Source organism: Astatotilapia calliptera, chromosome 17 (genome assembly GCF_900246225.1).
Source record: "Astatotilapia calliptera chromosome 17, fAstCal1.2, whole genome shotgun sequence".
Taxonomy (NCBI): domain Eukaryota; kingdom Metazoa; phylum Chordata; class Actinopteri; order Cichliformes; family Cichlidae; genus Astatotilapia; species Astatotilapia calliptera.
In genome coordinates this window covers 19254725-19267905 of record NC_039318.1, presented here as the reverse complement: position 1 = coordinate 19267905, position 13181 = coordinate 19254725, and the positions used below count along the sequence as shown (strand labels likewise).

Genomic DNA, 13181 nt, shown 5'->3' with positions numbered 1-13181 from the left:
TTTCTGTTCTACCCTAGTGAGTCTTTCCCTCTGGTTTTGACCTAACACCCACACACAGAGGTACAACTTATTTTCTCACTCATCTCAGAATCAGCCACCTTATGTGTCAGTAGATTATTACACATATTATCATCACAACTATTTTAACCTTTTAGTGTAATTTAAAAAGTCCAAATCATTCCCAGCTCACCTTTAATTTTCAGCACCTGTTTGGGCTTTTACCAAACATCAGGTTAAGTTAAAAGTAGAATGAAAACAAAAAAATGGAGACTTGGGATAAAACCGCCTCATGGTCACTGTTTCAGCAGTTAGAGAGGTGAGGCTGACATGGTTTGAACATGTGTTGAAGAGGGATAGTAGATATACTTGGCAAAGGATGATGAGGATGAAGCTGTCAGGCAGGAGGAAAAAAGGAAGACCCCAGAAGAGGTTCATGCAGAGGGTAAGATTCTGGCAACAGGGTGAGATGGAGGCAGATGATCCGCGGTAGTGACCCGCGGATCATCCCCTAAAGGAAGCAGTGGAAAATGGAAGAAAACGATAAACTAATGGCCTCTCAGACTGGTATTAATTTCCAGCAGACAGTGTAAAAATTAACTAACTACAATCACTTTCACTTTATATTACTATAATATAAACTACTATAACTATACATACTGAAAAAACCCCCCACAAAAATAAAGAATTTCCTCAATATATGCAAACAGATACTTTGCATATATTTGTATATACTGTTGGTGTTAGAATGAAAACACCAACAGTCGAAACATATTTAAAGTTTTTATCAAACCAGCTGATTCCTTTAGAAGAAGGGCATTCAATGTGTAGTGAATCATTAGCCTATTTTAATCTTATAGAGTATGAATGAATTAAATAAAAACTAAACATAGTTGTTGAGAAGTTCTGTCAGTAAAATGTGCTTTTAAGTCGCCATCTAACGGCAGCTGTATGAAAATACAGCAGAGTGAGTGCACACCTGTGTAACTCCAGCTTCCCCTTCACTGTCTGTGAGCTCACAGATACCCTCACACCTGTGTCTGGTCATTGTTTCTGAAGGTTCTGAGTATCAGGGGCTGATCTAGAAGGGTGGCATGGGGTAAGTGCCACCCCAAAATGATCTCTTACCATCCCAAGTGCCACCCTAGTTTTGCATATAACAGTGTTGTTTATTAAAATAAGATAGCATTAACACTTTGAGCGTAGTTACAGTTAACAGTGAATATAAATGCTAAAACTGAATATATTGCATACACTGAAAAAAATGCAATAGGGTGGTTGTTGAATTTGCATAGAATTACTTCATATATCCAGCATGACTAATTTAAATTTCACATCTAAACATATTTTTGTCTTTTAATTTTCACATATTCTTTAAGAATATTCATTCTTTTAGAACAAATCATGTTGAAAAGAAACAAGTTAGTCGTGTTTTATCCTCAAGCTCCGCCCCCTGGAAAGGAAAAATCGGCTGCGCTGTCCGCCATTTTTGTCTCTCGCTTTGGAAAATCTACTACCATCTGGAGTTTTACACTTGAAGGTAAATAAGATTTTAAAGCTAACACACCAGTGAGAACGAGTGTAGACCCTTTATATATGTGGACTTTTACTGGGTGTTGTTATTTTACAGGTATGTGGGCTGTTTATCGAAAACCATGAGAGGCCAATGTTAGGCTCCAGTTAGCTAATGGTAACCGAAATTATGCGATAAGCAAATTAGTAATTAACATATATAATGTGAGTTAATATTGTTTCTATATTCTTTCAGTCTAAATTAACAGACTATTACAAACTTGCATCGGTGTCTGTAGTAAGTGGTGGTACCTGCAGTGTCTTAACCATTAAACAAGCTAATGTAGGGCCGGGATATGACTAGTTTGTTGAAACATGTCTGCTGCCAATGTGACTGCTCACACACGGTAACATTATAAGCACATAGCCACAGCCGCTAAAAACATGCTGAAAGGTCAATCTAGCTTCTGTAGTCAGCAGCTGGAAGACTCAACACAGACCCAAGATTCAGTGTAACGGTTATCTAAATGTTGTGTGTCCTGTTTGTAAGCCCAGAAAAAGAAATTAAATAAAATGACGACCTTGAGCTTCAAGCTAATGTAAGCGTAATGCTATAGCATAAAGCGACTAATGCAATGATGAGGTTGTTAAGTTAGTAAAAATACAGTAAATATATCCAACATGAATCATTTATATTTTTGGTCTAAACATAATTAAGTCTCACGCCTTTCACTTGTTTTAGAAGGATGTTCAGTCTTTTAAAACCAGTCATATCAAAATAACAGAAAATAGTTATGTTTTCTGTTGAAACTCCACCCCCCAGGGTGTGTTTTGCGAGGGAAAATTCACTGTGGCGGTCCGCCATTTTTTGTCGTTGCTTCGTTTACGTTTGGTGCTGAGCTTTACTTTGTCGAGGTAAACTGAAAACTACATGTTTGAGAGGAAACGAAGAGAACATCCATTAGATGGGGAAGTTTTTCTCATGAATTGCTGTTGAGCAACATAATGGAAAAAACAAGTCATTCCTTAAGTTAACTAACGATAATGCTAGCTTAAGCTGCGGGACAATATTATGTGCATTAGCTTTTTTTCAGTGTGTGCCCAGTCACATCCGCTTGTTTTTTCTCAGTGAATACAGACTAACAAACTTGTGTCCATTTAGTTAACTGGTTGTACCTAAAATGTTTTAGTTAAACAGTTAAATAAGCTAGTTTGCCATGGGGTGGGCTCTGTGTGTGTTGGGGGGGGGGGGGGGGGTGTCTTCACTAAAGTCGGTTTATTTAGGGCATGACACCTATGCAGTACTCATTAGGAGAGGAAGTGCATGACGTGGGGCTTTATTTCATGTTCTGGGGCAGTGAATGTAATCTACTGATAACATGTTAAAGACACACAAAAACCCAACAAATTATTTTAACTGATTTATAGAGAGACTGAGAGGAGGGCTTAAAGAGATAAAAATAATGACAATATAAATATGTTAAATTTATTTTTTCTGTATCGATATATGGTGCTTATCCCTGCTGAAGGGCAGATTGGTGTTGCTTCAGAACAATTCTCTAGCGCTGTTATGTAGAGGTGTTACAGTTAAGGTTTTAATAACATTGTTTTATTTACTAGTGAAGATTTGCATATGTTATCTCACATTCTGTAAGGTAAATTTTCTGGAAAAGTCAAATTAACTAATTTAACTAAGTATTAATGAAAGACCTTGATGTGTATATGACAATATTAGATGTAGTTTCTGGGTCATTTGGCAGAACTGCAAAATGGCCAGAAGGAGGCAACTGCTGTGGTTGCAAACAGGCTTTGGGTGGTATGGAAGTAAGGGCAACTATGGAACTGCTCAGCAACATGGGACCCATAGCTAATAAATAGTAATATGACAAAAAATAACAACTTTGTGTGGATGTAACCTTGTGAGATTTGAGATTTTGACAGCATTTTTATGTGACAACTTCTCTTTTTAGATAAATGCAGAGTTTAAGCGCATTACCACCATGCCACTGCAGTCCATATTACTCTCGCAGATAGATGTGCTATCTGACAAACTCATAAAGGTCTTCAAAAGGCGAGGAGGACAAATAGGAAGAAGACTGCAGAACATTCTGGAGCCCACAGCCCAGGTAAGAAAAAAATTAATTTGTGTATACACTTTAGGGAAAATAATAATTTTAACAAAATGCTGCTTGTCACTCTATGCCAGGAGTATGTTGAAAATCACCTGGGATTTTCACAATTTACCATGGGTGCGTTTTTTTTCTTTTTCTTTTACCTGCATTTTTCTATGTGTGGAGTTGATAGTTGAACACCTCTCTGTGCTCTGACCGTATTCTGCTTCTTTGCATGGAGATTTCACTTCATTACCTTTTTAAGCATTCTGAGGACTCAAATCACATGCTGTAATGAATCCATTTTTGTTCACCTAATGTGTTAATGTTAACATTTTTTGGAATAGTGACACAGATTAAAATAAGATTTGGTATAATGTTCTTTGACCAGTGTTCTGTTTAATTAAATTTTGGAATTCTGCATTTTCTAGGCCACAGATGAAGCCATTATCCAACAATCTAATAAGGAAACAACCATGGGAATTTACATCATAAAGTCAAGAGATGCCAATGGCAGCCCTGAGGACATCGGGATAGTCCTTGAAGGCCAGAGAGTCTGGCAGGATTTGGATAACTATACCCTAGCAGCTGCAATGCTGTTTGGACTAATGTACACTTTGAACCTCACCTACCCACTGGAAAAGTATACCTTCGAGGTATTATAGAAACTGGTTATGGAGCTCAAAAGGAACAGCCTTTCAAAGAAGGCCCAGGTTTTCAGGACCAGACTGTACGATTGAACAGTTTTCCAGTTATGATGTGGGAACAACATGTTTACCTCTTTGAATATGTACCATCCTTTCTTTTAAGCCAGCACTGGTAAAGTTGCAGGACATAGTGAAACTTATTTTTCTGGCACTTTTCAACTTGGGGCCTTTATTACTGCAGTTTTCACTTTTCAAGCCATGGTTTTTGTTTTTTTTTAAAATTCAAACTTTGAATGTGCATTTTTCTCAATGGAAATGGTGCCTTGCACCAATTTCACCAGTTTGCAATTTTTTTTTCCCAAGGTGCACCACTACAAACAGATTGCATCGTCTAGTATTAGTGATTGTGATGTTTAGTGATAGAAGCAAGCCAATACTAATCAGTTTAGGTCTCTTGGTTGTGTGCCTGTGGGTTATAATGTTATTTTAAGTCTCTTCTTTGTGTCATTTTAATAATTACACCCCTGTTGCCATATTACCTTATGGCTCTTACATTTAAAAAACTATTTTTTACATAAGCGCGATGTCATAAGGCCCCACAATGTTGAATTCAGGTTACAGCAGATAACTTTGAGGAATGTTGTGGAATGTTTTTCAAGAGATGCATTGTACAAATATGACTCATGTATATTTTGGAAGCCTGAATTGAAAGTCCATTGTTACAACTGTGTAGTATTTTCAAAAATACAGGTCATTGTTCAAAAATGTTTTGCTTATTTCTTTGATTGAAGAGAAAGTGTACAGTACATACAATAGGATCAGCCTTAATTTAGTTTTATTTATTGAACACTCAATTATATACTATATTATATTATATATTATATATTAGAAATTTGTTATAAAATAAAATAAGCTTACCATAAAATAATCTTGTCAATATAACACATAGTAGTCCAATACAATTAACACAAAAAGTTCATGTCTGATAAACAAGTGGTTTCTATAAATATTTGACCGGAATGAAAAACATAACAACAACATAAAAAAGTCATGTTTGTGTTACCAGAAAAATGTGTGCAGGTATAACATAAAAAACTAAGGTTAACCAAACATAACTTAATTTCGTGCAACCGATTACAATAATTTTTTTACGTTTATACCACTGATTATTTTTTTCAGTGTAGTGTAACCCCCTACACCATTAACAAATGGTTCAGCCCATCGCGCAGACCGTTTTTTTTTTTCTTCTTCTTTTTTTCCAGTAGTAAGCAATGCTTATGATTGTGCCAGAGCACATTCTGAACAACACCATGGGGATTTCAGAGTTCGCACAGGTGGTTGGATGTTACACTCTGGAAATGGAATGAAGGTGAGTGTTATTAACCCTCTGTGGTCCACGGACACGCTGCACCTCCAAATCACATGACTGATGTAAGCTGACGCAGCAACAAGCTGCAGCCACGTTGACTCGGTTTTTCAGCTCATAGTGAAAGTTCGGACTTCAAAGTATACACCGGTTTTTAAATTTTAATTACAGGTCAGTAATTAAAGTTATGGAGTTATGAAGTTATGTTAAATATATATAAGCCATGCTTTTTTTCTAAACACGGTTTTGTGTATGTGTGTGTGTGTGTGTGTGTGTGTGTGTGTGTGTGTGTGTGTGTGTGTGTGTGTGTTTATTTAAAGCGTTTTCTAAAGACGGCTCGAAAACAGTAAAGAAAAGAAAAAAAGGCACTTCTTTCCTATCGGTGGAAAAATGTACCATGTCGACCAAATTTTTTTTAAAGTCATGTAGGATTTGGTTGTTTCGGAAGAGGGAGGGGAGAGTTTTGGGAGTGACAGTAAAGGAGAGAGCCAGAGTGAGCGAGTGAGAGAGAGACAGTTTTTAGATGTGGGAGATTTGTGACATTTAGTGTGAAGTTAGTATAGTTAGTCTGTCGTGTAGTCGTTGTTTTGTTTTGTGTGTCAGTGAGGGGACTAACGAATGTCCCCTGAGGGAATATCACAAAAGCACACATTTTTAGATAAATAGTTGTATATTTTTACAAAATGTGTGCATAAGTTTTCAAAATGTACAATTTATATTTGCATTTCAAGTTATAAAAATAATAACTGACTCAACATGTCTGGGTTTTTTTTTTTTTACAGTAGAAAAATACTACCAGGATTTTAAATTTCCTGTGTGATTTCAGATCAGTAATACTAAGTATTTCAATGAAAAAACAACTAAATTTGGTGTGATAAGTCGTGAGGTTGAGCTGCAAAGAATGAAACCAAATAAGGCAAGGGGAAAAAATAAAATGAAAACAATTTGAGGGTGAAATACAAATGTAAAATCAAGTCGCCTCAACAATGGCCAGTTATATTTTGGACCTCAGTGGGTTAATCCAACAAATCATGAAAAATTAAGTGTAAATTTTTGTTCGTGACAGTGCAGATTTCTGACATTTTGTGTAATTTAAGTATGTAACAATTTAATTTTTTTCTAACAAAAAACAGTGAAACTGAAGTTGAACTTGTGTTTGTAAATGAACCGCCCCATGTTGTGTAGCTTTCTGGATTTTATACTTATTGGTCTACATATTTATTTATCATACAGGCTACACAGTACATAAAATCAAAACTCACATTTTTTATGTAACTAAAGTGTTTAATTATGTGGGCTACAGAAAATAATTGAATTAGACTATATTTTTAGAAAAAACGTGTATACTTACTGCATTTGAATCATTTTAACTATAAGTAAACACCTACATATGTGTTTGGGGAAAAAAAGGCTTTGATTTTGCCACCCTAAGAAAATTTCTCTAGATCCACCCCTGCTGAGGATTCTTTTAAAATAAAAAAAATTACACGAGGGTTTGAGCTGTTACTAAGAAGGCATCAATGCTAAAACAAAAGACGTCAGTTTAGACTTGAATTAAAAGAATAGATGCTCATACAGGAGGAGATTGATATCCAAGTGTCAGGAACTGGAGTGAGAAGTGTCATTCAAAGAGAGCCACACAGTACAGAACAAGCCTGGCAGATGTAGGATGCAAAAAAAATTTAAAGACCCTGGAAAGAAAACAAGTGAGAGACATCTAAAGACTTCAGAGTAACTGCCCAGACACTCGTGAAGGAGTTAGCTAATGAAAACAATCACTCAGACTCTGCACAGGAATTAACTGTGAGGTCGCAGACCAAGAAAAACTCCACTTTTGCAGAAGAGACTAAAGTGTGCTAAGGACAACCTGGAGACAGATTATTCATGCTAGAAGTGAGTACGTTACTCAGATGAGCTCAAACTGGAGCTCTTTGGTCACAGAGACGCAGCTTATGTTGTTTTTAAAGAGAAAAGCGAGAGAAGTACAACCCGAAGTAGAGCGTCCCAACATTGAACCACGCTGGTGGGAATACTGTGAACGTTACTGGCTGACCTCCACAAAGCCCTCACTCCCACTGAAAATGTGTGAGGTGAACTGAAGACCAAGGTCCGTACCAGAAGGCCATTGAATCTGAAGGAACTGGAGAGATTCACGGGACATGTGCGATGTGTTTCTGTGTGTAAAGAAAATAATGTGAGCATTTAAAATAAAACTGGGGTGTTTGAAAAATCCTTGAACCGCTCTGGATCAGCTCTCCACTTCTTTGCCTTCTCGAGTCTCTGAGTCGTTGCTGGTTTTTCTCTGCCAGTTTTGTTTTTCCCATCATTTATTCAGCAATGGTCTTCTGAACCCTCTATCCACCCTGACCTTCTCCCTTTTGCTGAAGGTCCGTCTAACTATTCCTCAAAGTTTGGTTGGAGATTATATACGTTGTCAAAAGAACTGGGGGTCATTTTAAGCTTTATTCTTTAATGAAATATTAAATGTTTCATTCTTTGTCTTCTCACTGAGTGTTTTCTTATTTTTAGGAAATATCTGCTGGTTCCCCATGTGCTCACATGCTGTCCTTCCTGTTCCTGCACTCTTATAGTGCAGTCTGGTCTGCCCGTACACGTCTTACACGTGGGGTGTAACAACCTGAGTTACCGTTTAAATGAAGCGCAGCTCCTAGGACGGTCCAGAGTGATGTCATACTGACATTTTTCAGGCTGTGAATGTGACGTGTAAGAAGCAGGGAAGGAAAGCAAGCTGTGGTGACTTTCTCTGGGCACGTTGGAAGTGGTAAGAAGACTTAAATATTTAATGTAATGATTCATTTCAGTGGAGCATTAAAGAAAAATGTAAGGAACTGTAACATAATCTGGATTCTCTGAGACTCAGCATGTCAGGACTCGTCTCACAGAGCCCGACACAGATGATTGTCTTCTTTTCTTTAGAAGAAAACACCCAAACTTTTGCTCATTTACCTGATTTATACAGCAATTTTTCCTACATTTAGTGGAAATTTCAATCAAATTAGTCCATGCATGGATGTAAATGTTCACTCGTGTGGAGTGAACAAAAACACACACAGCAGCACAGTGACTGACCCCTAAAACGAGAAAAGGACTAAAAACACTGAGTTTGCATCCGGTGATCTGGTGTCACTGCTGCGTTTGTTAAGAATCCAGAAGGCTATCAACACTGCAAAAGCTAAACTTAGGACATAATCAAAGCAAACTGAATCATTTTAGGTCTTAACTGCACTTTAATATTGCTCTAATATTTATTTAAAGTATGCGAGCAGACAAATTCACAAGAAGAAGCTTTTATCACAGCAGCGTAATGCTCATATTCATACAAGAATAACACAAACATCCCATCTATTTCTGCTTTTTGGTTTATCAGGAAGCCACAATGACGTCTACTAAAGAAGCTCTTTGGCGCACTCTTGAGCATCTGACAGCTGAACAGTTCAAGAACTTTAAGTGGTTCCTGAAGGAGGGGGATATGGAAAACGGTTTTCCAGCCATCCCAGAGGCCCGACTGGAAGGAGCGGACAGGTTGGATACGATCGATCTGATGGTGCAAAAATACCGCTGTCCAGGAGCTGTGCAAAAAACCATGAAGATCTTAAGGAAGATAAACAGAAATGATCTGGTTCAGGATTTGTCAAACCAGTCAAATGAAGGTAAAAATATGAAGAGCTGAAAAATAAAGGTTCACATTAGTTGCATGAATGATTGCATTTAATACAGCTCGAGAAAAATCCTCAATAAAAAGGTTGTTTACAGCTTTTCCTGTTTTGGCTTGTTTTAGACCACAAGATCTCTGCAGCGCTCCCACGTGATGATGAGACAAGGAGGGCCAAACTGAGGGAGATGAAAGCCCAAATTGATCTGAGGATCAAGGAGAAGCAGATGAAGATCTGTGAAGTCAGACGCACAGCAGAGCTCAGCAGGAAGTCTGCAGAGCGACAGACCTCAGACAGCAGGAGGGCGTTTGAAGCGCTGGTGGCCTCTGTCCAGAGCAGTCTGGATAAAATCATTGGAGAGATCGATGAAAAGCAGAAAATGACACAGAAACAGGCTGAAGGATTAATCCAGCAGCTAGAGCAGGAAATCTCTGAGCTGACCAAGAGGAGCGCAGAGGTGGAGCAGCTTACCAAAGACCAACGTGACTTCCTGCCAAGCTTCTCGTTCACAAATGAGATGCTGACAGAAGCCAGGTTCCCCCAGCCATCTTACAAAGAAACTGTGACTCAGCTGAAGGAAAAACTCAGCAAAGACATGGAGATGTTTCTCGCTGTGACTGAGCTGAACAGGCTCCGGCAGTTTGCAGTGGATGTGACACTGGATCCAGACACAGCACATCCCAACCTCATCCTGTCTGAGGACGGGAAGCAAGTTCGCTGTGGTGACATAACACAAACTCTCCCAAACAACCCAGAAAGATTTGACCGTGCTATTAATGTTGTGGGAAATCAGAGATTCTCTTCAGAAAGCTTTTACTATGAAGTTCAGGTTAAGGAGAAAACCTCCTGGGATTTAGGTGTCGTTAAAGAGTCAATAAATAGGAAGGGATCAATGTATGTGAGCCCCAAGAACGGCTTCTGGATAATATGTTTAAGGGCAGGAGAGTACAAAGCCTCACGTGTCCATCTCAGTGTGGACTCTCAGCCAAAGAAAGTGGGAGTGTTTGTGGATTATGAGAATCATTCGGTCTCTTTTTATAATGCTGAATCCGCACAACTCATTCATTGCTACACTGACTGCTCCTTCAAAGAGAAACTCCGCCCTTTCTTCAGCCCCGGGACTCTTCATGGTGGCCAAAACTCCACTCCGCTCATCATCTGTCCTGTCTACGGCAACTGTCAGATCTGATCAATCATCCTTACAACTGCGTGAGACTCGTCATAGAGTCGTCAGCTTCTCCACCTTTATTTATTTATCACCCCTAAGTGGACATCTGAAAACAAAAGGTCCAGATGACTGTGACAGACTTATCACACCAAACCCTCAGCCAACATTTGAGTGGTTCACTGTTAACCCGATGGGAGTGTTCAGGGGTTAATATAGTTTGTAGTATTCAGAGGGTCCAGTGTGGCCCTCTGAATAGCACAAAAATGTAATCAACCCTTCACCGACCCCATGTCACACAGCAGCATCAGGATTGGGTCTCCAGTCGTTAAACAGATGGTGTCATATGGGGCTGTTTGAATTGTTTATTTTATCATCAGTTTTACAGCCTTCAAACTTAGATTTGTGTGTTGTTAGTCGTGATCTTGTGGAAGGTGTCACAGAAGGGCCACAGTTTTACGCTCAGTACAGTGTTCCCTGACAGATTTATTCTCGGCATTCAGTTACATGGTTGAACAGGTAACTTTGGCCTGAGCTTATTTAAGACCATGCCGGTGACCACTGCACATGAGGTTCGGTGTCATATTTTACTCTAAAAGTTCAGGGTTTGGTCTAAACTCTAGAGAAGAAAAACCTTCCCGCACAATCAGAGAGAGACTGGTTTTCAGCCTTCAGGGTCTTATTTAACACACAGACAGTCATTTTTCAAACATCTCCTCCCTCCAGCAGATCATGTTTTACTTGCATGTCGAGTGGGGGGGATCCAAACTGCGACGGCAACCATTCTAACTTTGCATGCAGCTAGCAGGAGAAAAACTCATTTAAATGCAGGTGTGGTTTTTCTACATTTAGACTCTGTGGTCTCACAAAGGCGCGTCTTTCACCATCCGCGATCTCATACTTTCTAATGCCCTCTTTTTGCAAAATGGAGCAGACATGGTTTCAATTTTCCCACTGATAGTATCAAAGAATATAGACAGTGTAGTGCCTTTAAAATGGCACTACACTAGTTTAAATACATTATTACAGGAAATATCATGACTGTCCAGTTCATCCATAACATTTTTCTTCAGTGTCACCTTCTTGTTCCTCATGCTTATTCTGATGGTGTTTCATAGAGACATTTTTCCTAGTCCACTGTGCAATGCCACCACTCACTTAGTGCTTACTTTCATTTTTCTTTCTGTGTTTGAGCAGGGATGTCAGACTCCTTTTGTCATAAGCTACTTTGATGTTAAGTGAATCAGACCAGTGAAACTGACCTTTCTGTCAGTGTAACTACACAGTTACACCAACACATCTTAATATAAGGCAAAGAAGTGCCGTTTTAACTGTACACCTCAGTTTTTCTGCATGATAAAGAAATATTGCTGTTGGGTCATTCCATCTTCTGCTCGACAGGAGCAACAGAAAAAAATCCTAAAATCTGAACGACCGTGGTCTAAAAAAAGACACACATATTTAACAAAATCATTCTGAAATCACATGAAAGTGGGTTGATGGATGACAAAAAGGTTTCTGAAGTTTCTCTGTGGTCATTATATACGGTAAAACTTTGGATGATAATATTTTTTTGTTCAAATCAGAGATGGTCAAACATAAAATTTTAAAAAGTTTGCTGATTTAAGATGGAATAAATAAATTTGTAAATTTACAGAAGATCTGGTAGCTCATTGTCCAGACTCTCCTGTAATTTCAAAAGTGAAGATTTTGTTAAAATTCTGATTTTTAATTTTTTAAATACAGATTTTTCTCTGATAAATGCTAAAAAAAAAAATCAACAACAGCAGTGTTCTGTCATTTCATTTGGAGTACAAATGGCAGTGGGTGAGGTCTTTATCAGTAGGAAAAGCTGTGACCAGTAAAAGTTTAATCTGGCCCCCGGGCCTTATTTTTGACACACCTGGTGCAAATGATTTGTTTTCAAACATTTTTTTTTCTTCTTCTTCAAGAAAGCCATCTTTACTGTTTACTAGAAAAGATCCACACTGAATTTTACTTTAATAAAGATGGATAATGTCATCAGTCTTTTTTTATGTCCCACATTAGCACATTGCTGCAGTTTCCCTTCGTATTTGAGTCCCTTTGTATTTCATTTTCATTTCAGTGACTGCGTTGATATGTTACCTGTATGCAAACTTCCTAAAGTAATAAAGACACGATGGGCAGCTGATTACAAAATAACTTAATCACCAGGACACATAAAACTGTACAGTAATAACAAAAACTACCTGCTTTGAGCTGGAGCAATAGATGATTCAATCAACAGGAACCAGCTGTGCTAACGAGCCTCTGTGCTGCACTTCCTGATGTAATGTTTCAGTAAACTGAGTAGCACTAAAATCAGAAAACACCAACCAGAGGATACAGCGTGGTTTCATCATTAGATGCCGGAGCAGTACTGTTGGGTCTTGTGTATTGCAGTTAACCGCCATGACTTACTGACACGTTTTCATGAAAACACCCTGCAGTCCTTGACGTCGGCCATTACTGGCCCACCAGCCCTGTGTGAGCTGAAGTGAAGCTCATTAGAAAGTTTAACACAATTATCTGAGACTTTATCTCCAAACTGACATTCAAGTCTCTGGTTTGTGTTTCAAACTGCAGACTTCAATCCTTTTAGTCATTCAGCAGGGCTGCGTTTGCATTTTTGATTAAATCTGTTCTTACAGGACTCTGCAGTGCTGTGGAAAACTGAGTCCACAGTCA

The 13181-nt window shown here is 38.5% G+C and overlaps 1 protein-coding gene across 4 annotated transcripts; it reads left to right on the top strand.

The window, feature by feature from the left end:
- The first annotated feature begins 5534 nt into the window (after positions 1-5534).
- Positions 5535-12494, top strand: LOC113009758 (pyrin-like). Of its 4 annotated transcripts, none has more exons than XM_026148269.1 (4): positions 5535-5636; positions 8163-8415; positions 9022-9304; positions 9433-12494. In XM_026148269.1, the coding sequence occupies exons 3-4, from the start codon at positions 9031-9033 to the stop codon at positions 10494-10496; spliced, it is 1338 nt and encodes a 445-aa protein (XP_026004054.1). In that variant the 5' UTR covers positions 5535-5636; positions 8163-8415; positions 9022-9030; the 3' UTR covers positions 10497-12494. The 4 variants fall into 4 exon arrangements, with proteins under 4 accessions (XP_026004054.1, XP_026004053.1, XP_026004055.1 ...); XM_026148270.1 differs by lacking the exon at positions 5535-5636 and adding an exon at positions 5704-5804; XM_026148268.1 differs by lacking the exon at positions 8163-8415.
- Positions 12495-13181: the final 687 nt, after the last annotated feature.